This window comes from Nyctibius grandis, chromosome 7, assembly GCF_013368605.1.
Source record: "Nyctibius grandis isolate bNycGra1 chromosome 7, bNycGra1.pri, whole genome shotgun sequence".
Taxonomy (NCBI): domain Eukaryota; kingdom Metazoa; phylum Chordata; class Aves; order Nyctibiiformes; family Nyctibiidae; genus Nyctibius; species Nyctibius grandis.
This window is the reverse complement of record NC_090664.1, coordinates 28,059,485-28,083,855: the sequence shown is the minus strand read 5'-3', so window position 1 is coordinate 28,083,855 and position 24,371 is coordinate 28,059,485. Positions and strand designations below refer to the sequence as shown.

The 24,371-nt window shown below is 38.0% G+C and overlaps 1 protein-coding gene across 1 annotated transcript in view; it reads right to left on the bottom strand.

Annotated features, from left to right (window-relative positions):
• Positions 1–24,371, bottom strand: part of THSD7A (thrombospondin type 1 domain containing 7A) — a 219,964-nt gene that overhangs the window by 39,084 nt on the left and 156,509 nt on the right. The window contains exons 13-14 of the mRNA XM_068404754.1: positions 14,481–14,675; positions 11,093–11,356 (exon numbers count right to left, since the gene is read on the bottom strand). Coding sequence (XP_068260855.1) covers positions 11,093–11,356; positions 14,481–14,675 — 459 coding nt within the window. The remainder of the gene's footprint in view (positions 1–11,092; positions 11,357–14,480; positions 14,676–24,371) is intronic.

The window sequence follows — 24,371 nt, the reverse complement described above, 5'->3', positions numbered from 1 at the left end:
TTGCTTTATTTCCCTTCAGCTCATCCAAACAAGGACATTAAAGATTTTTTTAAAATAATGAGAACGTTAGCCAAAAAGTTTAACAAGATTTTCAGAATCTTGCAGACACACGTGGTATCAAGTACATTATATTATACAGAAGTCCCAGGTAACATTTTAATTACACTAAGCTCTAGTTCAAGTGATTCCATAAAATATCAAATGAAACCATACCACTATAGCAACCTTTTTTCACACTATCTGTGAAATACCTACATTGAAGTCAGCCACTAAAACTGCTTTAGCAGAATGCAATGAAGCCAGAACAGCATTGTGTTACAGGCATAGCGTCTTAGTAAGAGTTATAACATGGAAAACTACGAGTTTGCTTATATGTTAATGCATTTTGGAGAGGATGCAGTGAGACAGCTGACATTTTCCACTCACTTTATAATGAAAAAATACTAAACTGTATGCTTATACTGGGTCCTTAATCCTACAAGCTTCATGGAATAGCTTCTGCTCACCATATAGCTCTTTTGTATGCCATCTCTAGGATATCTGACCTCTGATGTTGTTGTCTCCCTCCTTCCCATTTCCTCAGAAAAGCTGCCATCAAGACCCAAACTCCATATGTGAAAATTAATCAGCTGAACAAGAAGAATGGAAAAGACACAGGAAGAAGAGAACAAGAATGAAGTCAATCACTGAAGGCATAAAACGAAGTTCTACAGTGTAGGACGTCTTGGAGTTACTGGAAATGTGGAACATTTTTGAAGATTGGAGAGAAAAACACTTATGTAAGATGCGAGACAGGCATAAAAAACTCCTAACCACCGGTATATTAAGAAGACTGAATAAAAAAATAGGTCAAGGACCTAAACAGAATAAAGGGATCCAGAAAGGAATTTCACAGCTCCCAAGCCTTCTCCAAACAGAAGGAAAAGAAAATAAATGAGTGAAGTTATTTTTCATGGCAAAGAGTGAAAAGTCAAAACAGCAGAGGAGACACAAGACAAAAAAAAAAAAGAGACTGAGGGGGAATAGAGGAAAGGGTAAGAAAAAACAGGGAGAGGGAAGAGGAAAATAAATGGCTCAGAACATAGAGTCAAGAGAATTGTAAAGACATGCTGCACAGGGATAGAAAACAAAGAAAGATGAAAAAAGAAATAAACATCCTGCCAAAAGTAATATCTTGGCAAAGCACAAACAGAATGCAATGCCCTCAAGAGCCTACTCTGGTATCTCCTGACCAGACAGTGAAACGTAATGAAGAATGTTTCCACAAATAAAAATAGAGGACAAAGGGAAGAAATAAAAAGACCGTGGCCTTTGATTTGCATTCTATAGGTAATTAGTGTGTAGAATGAAAATAACCCTGTTATATCTGATATCAAAAAGGTTTTGGCATATTCATCCTTTGGCATCTTCTTTTCCTCTCAGGCACCTCACTATTTCACTCAACAGACTATTTAGCATCTAGCTGTGCCACTGGACTCCATCAGAACCCAGGCAGAAGTAGAGTTCAAACTGTTTGCAGATATTTCTCTAGCCAAGAAAGAAGACTGAATTAAAAAAAAAAAAGAAGTACTTGTTGCAAATGACTTGTTCCACTCCATTTACTACCCATCTAATGGTATTTTTCAGAAAAAAACTCCTCTGAAGCATGTCATCACCTCAGATGCCTTTCTGTGTGTATGATGTCAACATATCTTTTAGGGTGATTAAGGATGATAATTTCCATAAGTTCATAGCAATCACCCCTCAAATCCAAGAAAGCAGATGTTGAGGAACTTTGAAAAGTTAATACTCTTCTTGTTTTGGTTGTATTTGTTAAATTTCAGGTGCTTGTATTTGTAAACTTTGTCCACGTTGTAAAATTTTTAGCAAGTGAGAAGAAAGCATATTGTGATACAGAAAAAAATACATAGAAAACATAGAAACAGAAACCAGAAATATTACATGCAAATAGGACTGGTGATGGAGATACACAGTGTCTGATGTGAAAAGGACATGAATGAGACATTTTTCAATTTTCAGCCTTGTTTCCACTCTGATCTAATCATCCTTGAAAGGGTGCCCCTTGTGTTAGACAGTATATAATCTTAAGAAACAGTCATCTAATGTGTGGGTGTCTGTATGGTGGAAAATCACACAATTGTATCACACAGATGGATTGTATAATGTAATTGCAGCAAATGTCATGCTAGAGCCTTGAGGTTTAAGCACAAGCAAGAAATTACCAAGGTAGAAATACAATAGATGCAGAGAGAAGAAAAGAACGAGAGCAGTGAAGCGGCTATGAAGAAGAGCTGAGGAAAAGAGTGTGAAGGTGAAGGAGGGACAGGGAAATAGAAGACTGACACTGTAAAGACTGAAGATATGTTCTCTAGACATCAGCAGTTCATGTTGTGCCTGCTGTTTCTCTGCCTGACTGAAGTCTTTCACTGTATGCTTCCTGCAGATTTTCCTTCTCCCCAAAGCATCTGAGGGATGTTGGAGAGGTGAGGCCTTGGGATACTGTGGTACACAGCATTGGCCCTGCATGGTCTGGAAGGGTATTGGAAAGAGATGCCCATCTCTTAAGGCCTATTCCTTGTCCCAGTGCAGTAGTTCATCAATTATTTCAGCTCTTATCAGCTGAACTTCACAAGCTGTGAAATGGGCAGTTGTCTGCTATAAGCAAGAACATGGCTATTCTATCATTAAAGATTTATTACTGAACCACAATTTGACAAACGGCTTTGAACCACTAGGACTATGAACTGAACTCATTATTAAAAGGAAAAGGTTTACCGTCCCATTGCTAATTGGCTATAAAATCTGGACTCCTAGAACAAAGTCATTAACAGCTGTGATGGATAATTTATAACAGAGGACTTTAATGGACTTCACACTTCGTCTAATGACAAAGCCAGTTAAGTAGGTGAATATAAGATTTTTCCCCACAAACTGCACCTGCGATGCGTAAGAACACATCGACTTCTTGAGTTGAAGGGTGCAGACGTAAAGAACATCTTAGAAAGTGTTTATATGAACTCTTTTGTCCTTAGGTCTCACAGAGTTATGCTCCTGCTTTCATGACTAAAATGTCATGCTACGTTTCCAAGAAAAAACTGCAATGTCAGAATGGTTTATGTTCTTTAACACATAATTTTTTTTTCAAGGAAATATAAAGTTCTTGGATCTCACCTTCCAGGACAAAGAAATATACAAATATTTGTATTTCACTTGTAACAGAACAAATGTATTTCTTGAGACTATTCATATTTCTGCCTAGCCATGGAAAGATAGATTGAACTCCGTAAGACTTTTTTCTTTTATTTCAGGATTACCCTTCAAAGTCTTAAAACCTGAGAGCAATTGTTAATGCTTGACTATCTGTCTTCTTCATCAGCAGTTCTGTCTCTGGTGAACTAACTACAGGTCTCTGGGTTGATGGATGACTGCTTCATGACTGATGTCCTGTTGACAGGGCAGATACGGTGGCACCATAACGCAGAGGCCTAAGCTAGTATTTCTGGTGCTGGGTGATAGGTAGCATATTCCTAGAGAACACACAACAGGACAAATATGGCATCTTGTATATACTAAAAAAAAAAATCTTAGAAAAGATACAAGCTATGAAACAGCAAAGTATCATAATAACAATTTGAGAACCTAAGCCTACTACCATACTAGATTAGGATCTCCTATGGGAAATATATTTATTTTAGAATAAACACTTGACAGAAAGTCTCAATTAAATTTTAACACTCTGCTATTTTTTGTTGGTAAAATTGCATTGCTTCAGGTTAGAATATTGAAAGAGAAAAAAATATTTTAAAAAATCCTAATACAAGTGGATACAGCAAGTTCTAACTGACATCTTGGACCCTGTAGACTCTGTTATAACATATGAGATTTTACTATTGCACAGATAAGCACTTAAATACAAAATTCCTCAATTCACGTTGATACTCCTAGCAGCTGTTGTAGAAGTATTCACTGATACGCAGATATTCCTCTCTAATCCCCTGCATAAGTCTTGTAGCCATGGAGGGCTTTGTAGAGTCAGCACGAATCAATGCATCTCATTTAATTAATGCTAAAGGGGGAAATAATCTCACACTAATAAGGCAGCAGACAAACTATCCCAGACCGGTTGACTGTGCCTAAGGTCTTAACAGTAAACTCACATGAATTAAGAAGGGTAATATGACCTATATAAAAATGCTGCATCTGTCTGCGATGCTACTATGTTTGCCTTCACTACGTGCGCACAAACACAACCACTGCTCAGCTTATGTGGGCCATGATTCATATTTGATATATGATGGAAGAAAACTAAATATTGAAGAGTCAATAGTGTAGTTCATACGAATGACAGTGTCCTGCTTTTGATTTTTTGTCATGGAAATTCCAAGGTACAGTTTAAAGGGACCATGAAGACACTATCAATTTTTTTCACAAATACACTGAAACAGATTGCTGGCAGACACATGTCATTATCCACAGAGCTCTAGTATGCTAGTGATGAGAGGGATAAAGCTATGGAAAACAACTGCTGCTTTTCTAATGGAAAAAACCTCTCACGCTTGACTATCAAGAGAACTATACTTTTTTGTATTTCTCCAGTAAAATTACCTATGTAGTACTGAAACAAAGCAGGAACCAGAGAAATAGCAATTTATGTGTCTTCCATTAAGGAAAACAGGTAAACAACAGTTCAGTTACCACATCTTGTGACAACTGTCAGCTGTTAGTTCCTGCCCACACTCTGCAGAACTGGTAGGTCTGAAAAATATCAGCGGCAGAATATTTGAAATGGCTGCTGAATGGTGCTAATTCTTTCATGAATAAATTTAGCTCAAATTTGAAAGAAAATATTTTGAAAAGAAAAATCAAAATATTAGGCATATATAATACTGAAAAAAAAACAGACAGAAAAAGGAAATAAGAAAAAAAACACATTGTCCCTCTGCAGCTGAAACAGGTCTATCTTCTGCTGTTAGTTTGGGATTTCTTTTGGAGCACCTGTTAAGCTACAAAAAGCTCAGGATCCTCTTCAGAAGGACTCTGCCCTCTGCTTTTCCAGTGTTCTCACCTAGCAGTTACAACAGATTTATTTAACCATATTTTGCCTTTCCTTTTTTGTTACGGACTCCTGTCTTTTTGAGAAACTTGTTCGTACTTGGGACTTTATAGCCGCACCCAAAATTTCAAAGATTATCGCAAGAATCCTCTTATGGGTCTACAAATTTAAGGTCTTCCTTGTGTCACACCCTTCGTTTAGCTCCTCAGTGTCTGTGAAACTGTTAGTTAACTCTTCTCAAATCTTTTGAAAATGAGATGTGTTAAGCAGTAAAAAGAACTCTGAAGTATTTATTCTTCTGCTTCTGTTTACCTTTTCTTTCCTAAGTCAACTGAATTATAATTATAAGCACACAACATTTTGCAATTAATTATTTGGCACTGCAGAGCAGGTCTGTCTTCTGAGTCTTCCCACTCAAAACTGCATAACTTGCAATACTGACCTGTTCATGGCTTCATAAATTTACATGGCAGTATTTACATAAAACTTTTGACAGTCTCGCAATTTGAGTTTCTTGTGGCATTTTAGTACATCACACAACATATCCCATGATATATTAATAACATCAGTGTGGGTGTAGTTTGTCCCTCTTGTCAGATTTAGAGGATGTTGTCACAGGTGAAGAAGTACAATTATCCCAGTTTCCCACCTCATGATTTCATAGAGTCAGCAGATAACAAAAGTTCAAGTAAAAGTTGGACACTGCGCAGGAAACATCTGCCCTTAAATAATGGTCTTGATTTCTCTCCTAGTCCAAGCTAATTCGCCAAATCATATCCCATAAAAGCATACTATACTATTTGGAAAAGAAATAACAGACTCACAGGAACTAACAGTAAAACAGATTTCTGAATAAAGCAGATAACATAGCAGACAAACCTGACTCTTATTTGGATCATTTACAAAATTAGTGAAAAATTCAGATTGATGGGAAGCTACAAGGCACTTTTATTTGCTAGCAGGTGGAATAACTATTGTGATACCACAGAAGTCCCTTGTTGATTTAGCATAATATAGCTTTTATGTTTGTTCTTAAAGAGAAAAACAAACAGCACACTGAAATCTAGAGATGATGCCAAACTGAAGAACTGTCATACACCAAGGGCATGAAAGTAACAAGAAAACATCATAAACACCAGCAAGATCTAAAATAAGATTTAACTGGCAAAACAGCAGTTTATACATGTTGAGAAAAATAAAACAAATCATCAGAACACAATCCATGAACACAAAGCAGATATTCAGAAAAGGCAGCAAACATATACTGAAATTAGATTGAAACATCTATCTCATTTGTTCTAGCCCTGTTGTATCTGCAAAAGTACGCTAAACCTGGAGAAATGCTGAAGGCAGACAGTAAATTAGGTAAGCCTTAGAAATAATCTGTACTATGTGTATGTACAACACCCATCAATAATAGAATTTTGTTCTAGAATAGCTACTGGAAAGGAAATCATAATTTTAGTGACATATTCCTTAGCATCAGTTTAATGCCTTACCATCAAAGTCAGGTTAGATACCTCATTCCCTGGACACCTGAAATTCCTGTCAAACAATTTCAGGAAGTTCAAGGAACGCAGGATTAGTTCAACAGCAATTCCAGGCTTCATCTGCCTATTCACTACACCATGGACCAAGGTAAAGGTACTCTCTCCCTCAAACGGAACTGATGAGAAAACACACAGATGCCTTGTGCTTCATTATCAAAAACAGGTAATGAAATGGGATGTGTGTGTGTGTGTGGAATCAAAGAACCAGACACCTTAATAAACTGATCTGGAGAGAAAGAATTCAAAACAAAACAACCCCCAAAACCAAGTTTGTGGGGGTTTGGACTTCCCAACCTACAATAAATATAGTAATGACTCACAAACATTTCCAGTTTACAAAGAGAGCTAAAAAAGACTTCAAATCTCCCGTGAGAAAAATGGGATGGAACCATAGAAAGAAAAAACAAAATAAAGCAATGCTATATTGTGTTTTGGGAAGGTTGTCTCTGGAACCTGCCAGTGCTAATAGCATGTAAACAGTAGCCCTGGCTATAGTAGGTATATCCTTTGTTTCCATGTTTTATTCCGCTTTTTTATATCTCTCTGATTCTTGCAATGGAATTGCACCTCAACATGCACTGCCAGGGCTTGAAAGCAGCTACCTCCATGCTTGTTCTACACAAAAAAAGAGTTCCCACCTCTTTTTGCAAGCTACTTCAAGCAGCACATTACCTACAGCACACAACACCTACAATTTGGTCTTGGACAGACAGTTTCTTCCCTCATGTGTCTTCCCTTGGCTGCTGGCACAAAACCTGACAGTCCCCATTCTTCGGGACAACAAAAACTGCCTGGCAGTAGGCCATCAGTCAATCTAGTTTCCCATGGATTTAAGTTCTTTTATAGTTTTCCACTTTTCAAAGGTCACTCTGGACTTAATGCTGAAAGAATACTGATTTCTAATATAGTATCACATAAAGTTTAAAAAAAACCAAAGAAACAGGAAAAAGCTTCAGTTCTGTATTTTATAATTGTGTCTTCTGAAAAATTCAGATTGCTCCATGACTCTTTTTTCAACGATCCCTACCAGCTTTCTGAGGAACTTTCTAATTCCTTCTGGACAACTACCCAACCCAGGCAGATCTGTGCTCACACAGTTGTGAGCTGGTGATTGGAAGTAGCTTTAGAGGTAGCTGCGTCTTTTGGTACTACAAAGATGGCAAATGGTTCTGGTCAGGCTAAACAAGTGTAGCATATCCTCTTTAGACTACACAAAAGAACAAAACTAAATCTTTGCAGACCTCAACCTAGAGCAAACAGCTGAGACATTCTCAGAGTAGAGAGATTTCCTGTCCCATGCAAGTTTAGGATTTAGACTTTGTCATTCAGATGTATTTATGCAAACTTGTCTTCCAGTATGAGTTAACTACAGCAAAAGATGATTTTGAATAAAAATTATCTTCCAGCTTTGCTTTGAGGTATTAAGCTGAATGCTTATTTTTCCATTGAGTCACAAAGATATCACAGAATCACAGAATGTTAGGGTTTAGAAGGGACCTCGAAAGATCATCTTGTCCAATCCCCCTGCTGGGGCAGGATTACCTAGATCATATCACACAGGAACGCGTCCAGGTGGGTTTTGAATGTCTCCAGAGAAGTAGACTCCACAACCTCTCTGGGCAGCCTGTTCCAGTGTTCAGTCACCCTCACCTTAAAGAAGTTTTTCCTCATATTTATGCGGAACCTCCTGTGTTCCAGCTTGCACCCATTGCCCCTTCTCCTGTCAAGGGATGTCACTGAGAAGAGCCTGGCTCCATCCTCATGACACTTGCCCTTTACATATTTATAAACATTAATGAGGTCACCCCTCAGTCTCCTCTTCTCCAAGCTAAAGAGACCCAGCTCCCTCAGCCTCTCCTCATAAGGGAGATGTTCCACCCCCTTAATCATCTTCGTGGCTCTGTGCTGGACTCTCTCTAGCAGTTCCCTGTCCTTCTTGAACTGAGGGGCCCAGAACTGGACACAATATTCCAGATGCGGCCTCACCAGGGCAGAGTAGAGGGGGACGAGAACCTCTCTTGACCTGCTAACCACACCCCTTCTAATACACCCCAGGATGCCATTGGCCTTCTTGGCCACAAGGGCACACTGCTGGCTCATGGTCATCCTGCTGTCCACTAGGACCCCCAGGTCCCTTTCCCCTATGCTGCTCTCCAACAGGTCTGTCCCCAACTTGTACTCATACCTGGGGTTGTTCTTGCCCAGATGCAGGACTCTACACTTGCCCTTGTTAGATTTCATTAAGTTTCTCCCCGCCCAACTCTCCAGCCTGTCCAGGTCTCTCTGAATGGCTGTGCAGCTTTCCGTTGTGTCAGCCGCTCCTCCCAGTTTTGTGTCATCAGCGAACTTGCTGACAGTGCACTCTATTCTCTCATCCAAGTCATTAATGAATATATTGAATAGTACTGGTCCCAGTACCGACCCTTGAGGGACTCCGCTAGACACAGGCCTCCAACTGGACTCTGTCCCATTGACCACCACTCTCTGGCTTCTTTCCTTCAGCCAGTTCACAATGCACCTCACTACCCGATCATCCAGACCACACTTCCTCAGTTTAGCTGCGAGGATGCTGTGGGAGACAGTGTCAAACGCTTTACTGAAATCGAGATAGACCACATCCACAGCTTTACCATCATCTATCCACCGGGTTATGTCCTCATAAAAGGCTATCAAGTTGGTTGAGCATGACTTCCCCTTGGTGAAGCCATGCTGAGTGCCCCTAATGATCCCCCTATCCTTGATGTGCCTAGAGACAGCACCAAGAACAAGTTGTTCCATTACCTTTCCGGGGATGGAGGTGAGGCTGACTGGTCTATAGTTACCCGGGTCCTCCTTCTTGCCCTTTTTGAAGACTGGAGTGACATTCGCTTTCCTCCAGTCCTCAGGCACCTCTCCCGTTGCCCACGACTTAGCAAAGATGATGGAGAGTGGCCTAGCAATGACTTCCGCCAGCTCCCTCAGCACCCGCGGGTGCATCCCATCAGGGCCCATGGATTTATGGACGTCCAGGTTGCTTAATTGGTCCCTGACCCAGCCCTCATCTACCAAGACAGATTCCTCCTCTATTCTGACTTCTTCTGGGGCCTCAGGGGTCCGGGGCTCCTCAGGACAGCCTCCAGCAGTATAGACAGAGGCAAAGAAGGCATTCAGTAACTCCGCCTTCTTTTTATCCTCTGTCTCCAGGGTCCCCATCTCATTCATCAGTGGGCCTACATTGCCTCTAGTGTTGGTTTTACCTGAAATGTATTTGAAGAAGCCCTTTCTGTTGTCTTTGACCTCTCTTGCAAGGTTTAATTCCAAGGAGGCCTTAGCTTTCCTAGTTGCCTCCCTACATCCTCTGACAACAGACTTATATTCCTCCCAAGTGGCCAGCCCCTCCTTCCATGATCTGTACACCCTCTTCTTCCACTTGAGTTTGCCCAGCAGTTCCCTGTTTAACCATGCAGGTCTCCTGGTACTCTTCCTTGACTTCCTGCCTGCTGGGATGCTCTGATCTTGAGCTTGGAAGAAGCAGTCCTGTATATACTACAGTTCGGCTTGATACATTGAGTTTCTAATTTATCATAGCCCTAAACAGGAATTAATAGTGCTAATTAAAATCCCCTTAAGTCATTCAATTTCTTTGATTAGCTATTTTCACTTTATACAAGTAAATAAATGAAATTTTTCTTATCTTAATATAACATTATAAAGTAGAATACATATACAAATTAAACTTACATTGACCTTTTAACGGCACTAACATCCAGTTTTTCAAACCAATAGCTCAGATAGATACAATTTTGTACTGCAAGCAGGAAAATGAATGAAAATAGAAACTCTAGTGATGTAAATTAGAACATTTCTGGCTCACTGTAAAACAGAAAGTGCCAGTTTTTATCCTAACACTATAGATGCATCCACTTTAGGAAGGAACACTGTTCCCTCCAGGAGCAATGTGAATACAAAGAATATAGTCTTTAAACATCCTAGTTTTATACATGAGAGAATTACACAGAGAAAGTGTTGTGTGCTGTTGAACGCAGGTCAATGCATGCCTCTTAAGGTGCTGAAGAGCAAATGGCAGAGATAATGGTATTTAAGGAGATTAAAGCTATCTAAAGAATCTGTGGAAATAATTTCAGCCTTTCCAAAATATTCCTGTACTGTCCCTGCATATTTTTTGAGGATCTGACCCTTCTAAATGGCTTTATTCTTAAATTTACAGGTTTAGTTACCAGGAAAAAAAAAGTTTTTACTTTTATCTATTAAAATACCTAGTTAGTAATTTACCATGATTTTACTTTTAAATACCGCACTGTAGTAATCAGTAAATATTGTTTATTGTTTTGTGAGTCAGCAAAAATGTGTGCTGGGTTTGAAGGTATCTTGGGATAAAATGCAGCCTAAGCAATAAATACTAATCTGCTAATTCTACCTGTACACATATTATATTAAATGAAATAAAGCAGATAAGTAAACAGATGAAAGAAAAGAGATTTCTAAATACCGTGACTGTTGCACCGTGATGTTTCCACAAGTCGATTGTTTTGGTCATAGCACGCCATGGCCTGGTAACGATAGCCTTGTCCACATTCCTTAACATCTCCTTGTACCTTTATTCCCAGCAATACTTCCAGCTTACCCTCTGGTAAAATACAGTCTGACCAATTTCCCACAGGCTGAGCACTGTACTTGTCACACGGACAAAACTGATTCTCAATCAGAGGATACGACTGGGAATTTTTGCACTTATCCCTTTTCTTACTTTTTCCTAGAAAGAAGAAATAATTATTTTAGAAAGTTTGTATCAGTTTACATCTCCTCAAAAATTTCACTTAAGCTTTCTGTAACAATGCTTGCAATCAAACACATATGCCTAAAACTAGTTACATTAGTCTTTATTCATTTAGGTTATTGACTTGAATTTATAAAGTGATGGATACTTACAATTTCCACAAAGGCAGCATCTTTTAAAATAAAGCTATATATTTATATTTACTTTGGATAAAAGTGCTTGGGGAGTACAGTTTGAAAAAGTTAGCAATTAAACAAATATATATATCTCTCCCCTATTTCAGCAATGTGCAGTCCAATAAAAAAAATTGTCTCTGGATAAAACTTTCTCAAGTTGAAGGAAATTGCAGAAGGAAGTAACGAGTGTCTTTGCTAGACGTAGTAGTACCTTCTTTCAAAATATCAAAATCCTTTCATTTCTTCACCTGTTATCATACATTTGTTAATAATTACCATTCTTCCCTCTCACAGAATAAGCTCCTTCTGTGAATTTGTTTCTTTTCAAATCTCTTCTTGTTTTCCTTCCCCAACTGCAGCATAACCATCCACTCACCTTCCACTTCCCATTAAACCTTTTTTTAATCTTCTCTTTGGTAAAGTTTGCTCAGTTTTCCTTTCCATACTAGACAATTCATATATATTAATGTAGAAGACTTTGCAAAAGTAGTTTTAAAAATGCTTGTTACTTAGATACTACTGTAAATTAATATTCTGTAATATTTTCCTTGTTATTCAAAACAAGGCACTGGACACAACTTCGCAGCAGCCTTAGTGCTTGTATTTACTACTGCCTTCATTTAGACTAGAAAAAAGGTACCTGAAGAAAAGTTTATCTTTCTTTTGACAACACAACTTCTTACTGAAAATACACTTCTCCTCCTCATTTTCACTGTAAATACTTATGAATTCACTCCGAGTCAGCTTTACGTGTTAGCCCGGGTAGCACATTGCCACAGAGAATACACCACAGCATATATCACAGTCTTAGCAAGTTTGAAGGGGTTAACTTAACTCAGGACAGGGAAGTATCTCAGTGTTAATGGTGTGGTAAGAGAATCTGTTCTTTCTTGCTTTGTTTTTAAAATAAGAAAAATGTTAGTCAGGGTTTTTTTTCCCTTGTGGAAGCAAAACCAACACGAAGTTCACTGGAGTTATAAGACAGCCACAGTGAGCCTTCTTGAAGATCATGAATTATTCATTGCCCACAAGTCTGATTTACAGGGGGATGGAGTGGGGGATAGGGTTTGGATCCTATCAGATTCTTTCTGAGGCTGCTAATGGGCACCCCCCTTAGCTAGCTTTCCTCTGCCACAGACAATACACAGACTAATTGGCAAACAGCACTGTGGCAGAGGCCAAGTCTCACTCTTGAGGTTTCAGTTATAATTTAGAAGCAGAGTATTTTTTTTCTGTTCATTTCACACAGAAGAAATAAAAAAATAACAGATTAAAAAGAAGCTGAAGAAAAAATTGTTTCAAAGTGGAAGAGTGTCCATCACGTAGAACAAGGAAAATTTGTGGCAAGGGGTTGGACATCACTGGAAAAGATTTTTATTCTGTTAACTAAAACCTCAAGAGGTTTCAAGGGACACAAAGTAAGAGAATTCTTACTTGTGTCAAAAAGTAAGGCAGAAAATTAGGCAACGTATTGCCTCCTGGTGATCTGAGCTGCTGGATGAAGGCAATGGAAGAATGGACAACAGAAAGAACTTGGAGAGCAAACATTCAGCCAGGGAAAGGGATGGCTTAATCACAAATCTGACATTCAAGACTGCAGTTAAGAAGTTTGGAAGAGGTAACTCAAAGCTTAAGGGTGAAAATGATGATCTATAGCAAGAGGCTGAAAAGCACTCAGCTGCTGTAGAAATTCTACTTCTGCACCAAAACACCATGTGAGAGGGAAGTCCTGGTGCAGACAAGATCAGAAGTAGGAAAAGGAATGCAAGTGGTTTAACATCTGATCCTGTTAAGGACACATGATTGTTGATTGGTCTGTCACCAATTAAAAAAAAAAAATCCACTTTCACATACATAAATCAAGAAAACACACATAAATCAAGAAAATGCAAATAATCAATACAGTCTGTGGCCACTCTGGTTTTCATTATCAGTTTTCCAAATCTAGTTTCTTGTCTTAGTAGAATTAAACTTGTTTAACCTTATTTGGGACTGAAAGTGATTTGAGAGTCATGTGAAGAGAAGAAATTTCCCATTCCAGGACTTCTCTGAGTGCCTCACATGATCTACATCATGTTAAAGACCCCAAGGTTATTGGCTTTTTACACCATTAAGCCAATCGGTTAGCATTCATGAGTTACATGCTTTTCAACATTCACTAAATTGTCCAACATTTGCCTGAAATCTACCAGTAAAATAAAGTTTAAGCAAAAAAAAAGCTTTTGAAAAAAATATTTTCATATTTTAAGCTGTAATTCTGAGAAATTGCTTGAGAGTGAAACCTCAAAGGTCTGTCCCCTGTATTTGTTAAATGCTTAGCACAAATAGATAATCTCAAGGACATAATTCTGTACAAATGACCTTCCTGATCTCTTTGTGCACAAAAGCAGGCTGCAGAATCAGGGTTTGGAATAAACATGGTATGGAAACCTTTTAAACAGCAAACAATTGTGCCCTATTTGGAGAAAAGATGACACCGAGCTCAACAAAAATGCAGGTAAAGATTTTTTTATTTCCTCAGACTGGATCAGATTGTTGCTTAATTATGCTGCTTTACATTTTTCCCTTTCCTGGAAGTACAGAAAATGCTGACTTGCCTGTCAGGACAAGAAAAGGTCTGCTTTGCAGTTTACTAGTGCGCTCCATTTAGAAGAAGCCCTGGCTTCCTACGTTCTCCCATCTTCTCTCTAGCCCCTTCCCCATGATCAAGAGTCTGAGACATATGGCAGGAATTTGTTCTCCTGAGGGGTTATTTTTTTGTTCCATCAACAGTATATAGAGCATTACAGTGACATTGGATCTGCTTTCTGCCATGATGACAAACTTTGCTTGCTTGTCATAAGGGAACCTCAAAACAGCACAGGTTTTAATCAAAACTGTAGCAATAATTAATAAAAAAGCATTATTTTTCTGGTTATTCTTACCGACAAGAGTGCGTTTTCTTGTCCTGACTCCTCCACAGTCCCCATTACAGGAAGAAAACTTTGACCAGTTTGTAAACTGACAGTCATCTTGGCAGGGAATCTGGCACGTCTGTGTTAAGGATGGTAATGGGCCAGAGTATTTAAGGCACTCACTGATGTCAGCCTGTCCTCCGTCTTGTCTGCGACAAGTAATTGCTGGAAGCAAAAAAGGATGGAGTTTAATTCAGCAGTTTTTTCGTGAATGTGCCTCTTCAGTTTAGTAAGTTTACAATATTCTACCACAAAATCACAGTGAAAGCCCAGAATAGCTATACAACAACCTAATATTCACAATCAGTTATATCTTGAATGAATATATTTGACATTTCTGACTTTTTTGAGATTCTGTTTAAATTTCTATTTATCAGGACTTACCGAAAAAAAAAATCTTACAGACAACTGTAAATATAAAGGTTGCACCATGTTATCCACACCTGTTACACCATTTTTCACATTATCATTTTTCCTACAGATATAGCCTCAGACATTAAAAAACTTGCAAAGCCATTTTAAGTAGCTGAATATTGTATAAGCTATAAAGTTGTATCAGCATCATGTATTTTAGAAAAAGGGACAGATATAAAATTTAGAAACATATTTGAGTTCTGGATGCCACTTAACCACCCACAACAGTATTGCTGCCTGATGTTCTTCAGCAATTTTCAGTCTTGAAAAATGGTTGAAGGACAAAACGTGTTTGCTATGATGGTTGTAGGCTACAATGTTTTATAACAGGGTAGCCATATCCTGAATAAAAGCTTCTTACTTAGAAGAAAAAAATAGTTTCTTAAAAAAATTTCAGGTGGCACAGAAAGAAGTTAGAACATACCAATTTACAAGGAATAAGGTTGTTACATTAATATAGTGTTTAACAATGCTCTGTTATTATTCCTCATGGATAATTTTAATTTTTTTTAACATGGTTGCTTATCTATTATTCTAACCTAAGCCTCAGTAAATCTAACTTTATTTCCTTGCCCAAAACAACACAAAACTTATTGCACAGTAATAAGATTAGAAAATTCTAGTTGCTTGTTTACACAATAGAATTATATTTATGCTTCTTGGCATCTGACAGCACACAGTAGATGCAGTATCTCATAACGACTGTGAAAGTAATTTCGGTCACCAATTATTGCAGTAACATTGCATCTGAACACAATATATCATTCTGTATATATATGAGGGAATATCATGTTTTATATTACACTTCACTCCATAATTCAAGCATAGCACTTCAAGTGCAGTGACAATAATTGTTTTATTGGTATGTGAATTGAAAAAAAATGTAAATTTTACTAACGAAACTATTATGGCATAATCAAGTTCACCTACTGGAGAAAAAAAGGGGTTTGAATGTAAAGGCTCAAAATAAACCAGAAAACTGGCTATGAGTGACTATTTCTTCCTCAAGGAAAAACGAAGAATAGTTGAGGAAACTTTTTTTTTTTTTAGATTGCTGTAAGGTAATTGTAAAGGTTTAGCAACCTATGATTTCTGAAAAAAGCTTTTGTGTCTGACAGTTCTAAACTAAATTTCTACCTCATGATGACTGTAGGAAGCTGAACTTGATGACCCACGTGGCCAATTTCAAGCTTGTGTGCCTACTAAAACATATCCAAAGGTCTCAAGTGAATTGTTTTTGCCACACGTTTGTGGTAAAACATTGTGAAAGGGAGGGGGTTTTGTTTTTCCAGAGATGCTAAGCAAAAGACTTCCCTGATCCTTGACTGCCCTTTGGAGCAGGGCTGCTCAGTACTGCATTAAGTTGTGCTTATTGGGGGACCAACCAGGTGTACATTGTCTAATACAATTATTCTGTCAAATCCTATTATTATTGGTGTAGTTTACATGAGGAAACCCTTTTTTTCTTCAGATATAATTATAATGATTCAATGAGCAAAATCAAATATCTAAAAATTGAAAATCCACACAACAACTATTTCAAGGATGTGTTAACTATACCTACTATAGGATTTCTAAAATGACACAAATATTTCGGAAAAAACACAAGTCAAACCAGTCTCTTCCAATACAAGCCTAGGCTATGGTTTTGCATTCTTGTGAGATACTCTTCTCTTCTCTGCTAATAACACAGATTGGTTTCCCCGAGGTAAAAACACAGTTCAGACTAATTCTGCCATGTGGAAATTCACAGAGGTCAAACATAAATCCTCTGTCTTGAATTTGACCTTGGCATGTACATGCATCAGCAAAATTAACTGTGTTATATTCACTGTGTTCTCAGGGAGATATAGGCCACCATTTTAAACAATGAAAAGTATACCTAGCCAAGGGCTAAAAGATGGTTCACTGATTAACCCAATAACTTTTACTAACTTTCATCAAAAGTTTAACACCCATTTTAGATACTGCCTCTCCGTCTAGTCCTTTGATAGACCCTAAACATTGTCCATTGAAGAACATTCTTTCTTTCTAGCTAAATTGAGTTTTTCTAAAGCCAATATTAATTCCCTCATCTTTTTTTTGTTATTAAACGTTACTCCATGGGCAGCTATCCACTCTGTCACAAATTTTTTCAGACTCATATTAGTGCATCTAATTTACATCTAGCAGACCCAGGTGAGAAGCTCCCCTGAGGATTAACACTTTGTTTTTTTTTTCCAGATTAACTGTCAGTTGTACTGTAGCTATCAAAGCAGGAAAACTCTTCATTCTTGAGACCTAAGTATTTCACCTCAATAACAACACAAATTAGAGGACAGCTTGGCATACCAAATCAATTCCTGAATCTTAATTTTCACAGTGCCTGTCCATAACTATTCGTGTTACTTCTGGTTGACGAGACTTGGATGATTGGCTCTATATTCCATTTTCTTATTGTTATTCCACAGATTCAAGTATCATTTTGAAAGGTTTATACTCCTTGTGACTGTTGAAGAGTGGGTATTTTTCCATTACTTAGTGGGGATTTTGACAACAGTATAAATTCCATTAATACATCATTTTGGCCAGGTAAATGTCTTACTTGACATCTGAAATGCTCTTACTGTTAGTGGAGGTACTTTTTCCACTCACAACCTAATCTGGGCAAACTCATCCCCTGGCTCTCTGATCAAACCCATGGTTCCTTAATTATATGCTGTAAAAGTCACTGAGACCAATGATTAACTCAATACAGAGAAGTGTCTTCAACTACTATAAAGCCATGCAGTGCTAGACTAATTATTTTGCCTATACAACCACGTTCTATTTACTACAGACATTAGCAGTAAATGGAAAGAGCATGGTTCTTCTAATACTGAATTCAGCCCAAGTAATTGTTAAGTGAAAACATAAAACAGGAGTACTGCTAACAGAAAAATCAAATTTAACATGGAAACTTATGAAATTGTTTTGGTATTTAACAATCATTATCTCCCAGAAGAAAGGTGTGAAATAAATGGCAGTCTAAATTTTCTAGACAAGGGAATTTGATGTAATTAAAACCTTATCTGATAGCATTATTTCCACCAAGCCACAGGGGACTATAGGCTAATATATTTGCTGTTGCCATAACAAAACACTAAGACTGTATTTGAGCAAGTCTTGTTATGTGTATATAAAAACCTTGCCAGTGTTCCCATCATTAGCATACTTCATTGAGATTTCACCAAGATCTGAGATTCCGTGACCCCTACACATAAAAATTAAAGTATTTTATAAATGAACATGCTCTATGTCCTTTGTTTTACAACACATTTGTGATACCATTTTCCCAATTGTTGAGTATTTTTAGCAAGAAAAATATTCTGTTTTATTTCTATAAAGGCAAGAATTATTTCAGCACACAAACTTTTCTTACACCTACTATCAATGCTGCCCAGGCTATGACTTCATCTATGTTCATTTCTTTCTGTGGGTCACAGACAGTGCATGATGAAATATTTCTATCATGAAGTATCTTAAGCAGGAGTACGTGTTAATAATATTGTGAAAATACAAGCCTGAGCATTCTTTATGCACCAAAAAGAATAACAATGTATTTCTGACAAATAAAATTGTCTGGAGATTTTGGCTCTTTTTTTTGTCAATAAAAAAATAATTTCTCATGTAAATACTGCTCTTGAGCACTGTTGTCCAAATCCTTACTTCAGTGTAAAACCTGAAGCTGCCAATTGTCCTTTGCAGTGACTAAAATATGAATCAGGCAATAGGGCACTCTCATCTGTTAAGTCTCGACGACGTTAAAATAATAGTTTATAGCTCCATGAAGGAGCATCACCCCTTCACGATTTTGACTCCCTTCTTGTGCTTTCAATGGGGGCGTGAAACCCCCACAAGAGCTAATTTCCCCTCACATACAGTAGCTGTGCCCAGAGAGGGAGGCTGCTGTCCCTCCTTAGCTACAGCGAGAGGAAAGCGCTTTTGACCACCGGTTCTGCCTCTGAGCCTCCCCACAGCTCAAACAAGCCTGCAAGGAGTCCTTGTGTGCTCACAGCCATCCTAGGAAGCTTCCTCCAATTGCCCCACTCCACTGTCTTTCAAATAACTCTACATACACCCTGCAAATGAGGAATAGTTAGAGCTCGGGATCTGCTCATTAATAATAGCCAATTCCCAGCGACATCAAGTACAGCTATTCGGATATTTTCTCTGACAGCCAGGTTACTTAAACTTCTGCTTAAATTTTACAAATAACCTTCCTCTTGCTATTACAGAACATGCTGACAGATTTCATAATTTTCATCCTATTCCTCCTACAAAACTCTGAGGAAAATTAATGGTGGCAAGGACTGCAGGCTGTGCATCCTCTTGCAAATCTCTTTTCGGTCACTGGGATAGCCCTTACCATGGGCATCCATCCATATACATCATGATGTGATTCAGTTATTGTAGTTTGGGCACTCGAGCTTCTCATCTGCTGCATGTCCTCTTCACTAGTGTTGGGATGCAGTCCAACAAGCCCTACTTAAATGTGCAGAAGCTACTGGCAAAACAAGTCTTTTTAGTATGTAAGTTTCCTAGGTTTTCCTATACAATTCAAAAGGGATTTGAACTGTATTTCTAAGTTCCTTCAGAAGTCACTGGAGCTGAGGTTTACCAGCACAGATTTTTTAAGACGTGAAGAGAACGTAACACATATCTGCCTAAGCTGTTCACACCTTCATAGAATCATAGAATTGTTTTGGTTGTAAAAGACCTTTAAGATCATCAAGTCCAACTGTTAACCTAGCACTGCCAAGTCCACCACTAAACCATGCCACTAAGCACCACATCTACACATCTTTTAAATACCTTCAGGGGTGGTGACTCAACCACTTCCCTGGGCAGCCTGTTCCAATGCTTGTCAACTCTTTTGGTGAAGAAATTTTTCCTAATATCCAATCTGAACCTCCCCTGGTGCAACATGAGGTCATTTCCTCTCGTCCTATCGCTTGTTACCTGGGAGAAGAGACTAGCACCCTCCTCACTACAACCTCCTTTCAGGTAGTTGTACAGAGTGATAAGGTCTCCCCTGAGCCTCCTTTTCTCCAGACTAAACAACCCCTGTTCCCTCAGCCCCTCCTCGTAAGCTTGTTCTCCAGACCCTTCACCAGCTTCGTTGCCCTTCTTTGGACTCTCTCCAGCACCTCAATGTCTTTGTTGCAGTCAGGGGCCGAAAACTGAACATAGTACTCGAGGTGCGGCCTCACCAGTGCTGAGTACAGAGGGACGATCACTTGCCTAGTCCTGCTGGCCACAATATTTCTGATACAAGCCAGGGTGCTGTTGGCCTTTTTGGCCACCTGGGCACACTGTTGGCTCATACTCAGACGGCTGTTGACCAACACCCCCAGGTCCTTTTCTGCCAGGCAGTTTTCCAGCCACTCTTCCCCAAACCTGTAGTGCTGCATGGGGCTGTTGTAACTCAAGTGAAGGACTTGGGTCAAACATCATACATTAATCTATCTCACTGAGCAGACCACTACTTTGAAGATATCTATGTGCTAATAAATGTCAGCCTTAAAAATACAAAGTAGCATCTCTTAGCATACCCTAGCTGAAGCAGGTTCCTCTCACAGTGAGTTTTATAGCCCACATCCCCATCAAATACTAGTAGCCTGGCTTTATCAGGCATTTACTCTCTTGTTCTAGTTTTTGTGTTGTTTTTGGTATTTTGCATTTACCAACATTCTGTGCCTCTCCCTCCTGGGTTTCAGGTGACTCATCAAGACATCTGGTCAATTTACTCTTGTTAATTGAGAAACAGCTTATGAAAATAAACACAACATAAATGCTGTTGCAGTAAAATATGGCTTTCTCTACATTTCCTGTTCTTGTTGGGTAGGGTCAAAATGAAGTTTCAAACTCCTTGCTGATGCATCCTTAATATCCTCTCTTGAGGGTTTTGACAAAAGACAGAAGTCTTAAGACACTGCAATTCTATAATACATTCCTACCCTGCTTATCCATGGTTAAAAAGTATTTTACCAGTGATACGACTGCAAATTTTAATTCATCATAGAAATTCAACACAATTGTCATGACTATCATCTGCCTTGTTCAAATAAGATTCATGACTACAACAGTGAATTTGCTGCTCAGGTGTTAAATGCTATGTTACTATGCTTATGTTTATATATAAATACCTGTCCATCATTTGCACAAATAATCAGAAACATTTTTCTTTAAAAGATTCTAAAGAAAATATTTTCTTAAAACAAAACCCACCAAACCCTTTTATTCTTTTTCCTCTGCACTGACACAAGTTCTAATTTTGTGACATGTTCATTTAAACTGACACGATTTGTAACAAAACGTTCATTATACAAGACAGATAGAAACAGAGCTGTCTTTAACAATGAATCACAATTCTAAACTTTATGATTCACCCAAGTATCTCCTTTGCCAAGGAAGACCAATGTGATAAAAAATCTGAGGAATGGAAATAGTAAAGCTGTGACATAAAGCAGGTCATTCACATGCTCTAGTTACTCATAGACTCTTAAGATCAGACACCTAACCAGTCATTTTTAATGATTTCTAACTTCTAATTTTTCCTTCAGATTTAATTATCTTTCTAACTAAAATATGAACAGTAACAGACATTTGTTCAAAATAAACTGCTAATGAATGCATAGTCAGATGTGCCTTTTCCCTGGTATATAATCCTATTCTTTCTTATTTGACACATTGGCTGATACGTAATGTGTTACAGTGTTTGTGTGTAGGCAATTAGGTCAGAAATAGGACAAACTAATAGCATTGGCAACATCCCCTTGCACTGAAAAAGAGGAACTGAGAACTGTTCCCACATACAAGAATGCAATTACTTGCTGTACTGAGTATCAACACAAAATGAAAGGACAATCCATGGGAAACCAAAGAGCTGAGATTACTCCTGTAAGATTATTGTTTCACTTTATCATCAAAAGTAAATTACCACAAACAGATAACGAATGTGTGATTTCCACATTCATGAGCATCGGAAGTTTGAGAGAGAACTCCTTTTCAACTGAAAAAGAAATGCTGCTATGTCTACAATTTTCACAGTATGGTAAACATTTGTACAGAAATCACCAACAAACAGTCAAATGTACTGTTCAAAATATCTGCATTCCAGTATCAAATTATAAATGCAGTATCAGAACGTTATACCAAATGAATTTCATATTTCAGTGTTTAGCATTTCCTGATTTTGGAGTGGTTAAAAGGACTTGTACAGTGGTAGCTCAGTCTTTTCTGTATCTACATCGCAAAATAATATTTAAATAAATTATTTACAGTACAGAATTTTAAATAACGTATTATCATGCAAAGTTTTCCATAGCCTGTAGAAACTTTATTTACTAGAAGCCAACTATGCAGAAGGGAGCCAAGAATTAGCAGGGAGAGGGGACAAAACCTCTTCCAGAGTCTTCCTTCAGAAACTGGTGAAATCGTTCTCATACTGTCCAGGGCAGAGTTCAGTCAGCCAGATGCTTGCTTTCAGGTCAGCCTCCCTTCAGTGAGCACCTTGCATGAAATCAGCTCTTGTGCAGGGGACCAAACAAAATAGCGTGTATCACTGAAAATTCACACATGACTATTTTCATGGCAGAATTTGAAATGTAAGAGGGGAAAGGGAATATGTTAACGACCTGTGTAGGAGATAACCTATATAAAACAAATACAACACACTATCCATGTCCAAAATGCAATTTTCTGAGGTATGAAGTAAATAAAAATTAACTGATAAACTCTAGAATTGCAGATGTATGTTTTCCAAAGTTGCTTTTGTGCAAAAATTCAACTTTTACTTCCAAGTCATATTGATTGTAAAGATGTTCAAGAAACCAGAAAATATTTTACTTTTCTCAATATAAAGAAAAGCTGTGCTAGTTTATTTAGGTCCGACAAAATAGCAGTTTACATTACTGAGCACAAAAGTAAAAGATGTATTCAACACATTGTCCGCTATTAAAACACTGAGACATGATACATAATATACTGGTGTTCGAAACTTACATTTGAAGTTAATTTACATCATTTACATTAATGGGAAAAATATTGGGCCAAAAAAGGTTCTGTCTTTAATGCCTGTAACTTTCACCACTGCAACAGGCTAGACAATATTTAGATTCATATTTAGATACTTGGACTGAGGCACAAATAATCTTTGGTTATTTAACTTAAATAACTCCCTCTGTGAATTCTACAATAAAATTTATACATTGGAGAGACTTAATAAAAAGCAAGAGCAAACAAAAAATCTTCCCTTTCTAACAGTCGATCTCAAAAACATTTACCGAATTCTACCAAACCCAGCTTCTTTCTTCAGTCTTCGCTGCTCCCAGGGTTCTTAATCAATGATTGCTCATCCTACCACTTGACCACATTACCCTAGAGAGCTACTTCCATTATATCTGCTTGTAGGAACAAGACTACTGCTTGAATACATCATCCTTTGCAAGATCAAACTCTGTGTAGTACCAGAGGGAAATTTTGCCAGTCTGTTTTACCAGAAAACTGTATGTCCAGTAATTCCAAAATCATGCATTACTCTGTATGTGTGTGTATTGCACATGACTGGAGTTATGGTTAAAAAAAAGAAACTCTCATGACACACAAGAATAATAAAAACCAATTTGCATGCACTACTGTTAACTGTCTTTCTTTATTAACTGACTTTGAGGTAAAGTCAAGAGATTTAGGTACTACCACGCAAGTACAGAAGACAACATTTTGTACTATCTAAACTCCTACCGTCAAGGACAGAAATCTTATTTTCTCAGTGTGTAATCTGAATGCATCCTCCAGAGCTGCTAGAAATAGATTGCATTAGTGATAGACCTTCGAAAGAATAACCACAGTCAGAAGTGTTTTGTATTAGCAGGCAATACCTTCAGGTTTCATTTTGTGGTAAACCCTAAATTGATCTCCTGTAGCACTTTTTGAGTAAGTGGTAGGAGTTACTAGCTTAAGATTTACTCTGTGACTTTTTAAAGTATACCATAAGCTCCTCTAATACTGCAAGGAAGTTAATGACCTGAACATTTCACTTCTGCAGTTAGCAGTGTCCTCGCTCAGGAATTTCACAATCTGCTGAGCCAATATTGTTTTAATGGATAGGAGTCTGCACTCAGAAAAGGCAAAAGAAAAAAACCCTTCCTGGAATTCAGGGTTGACTAGTAGTTCAAAGCAATTCAATTACTGTAACACAGTAAGTAGGAACTGCAATTATTTTCATACTGAATTTACTTAATGTGCCTAAAAAAAACTTCTCCTGACTATACTTAATGGAGTCACACATACACGATTCTGTTAAAACCACAAAATTCTCTATGAAGACAGGTGACCGTAAAGCTGGATTTGGATGCAAAAATTATTTGCTGTTAAATGGAAATGGTGGAAAAATGTCTGGATCATTGGGCTTGAAGGGTCAGTGGT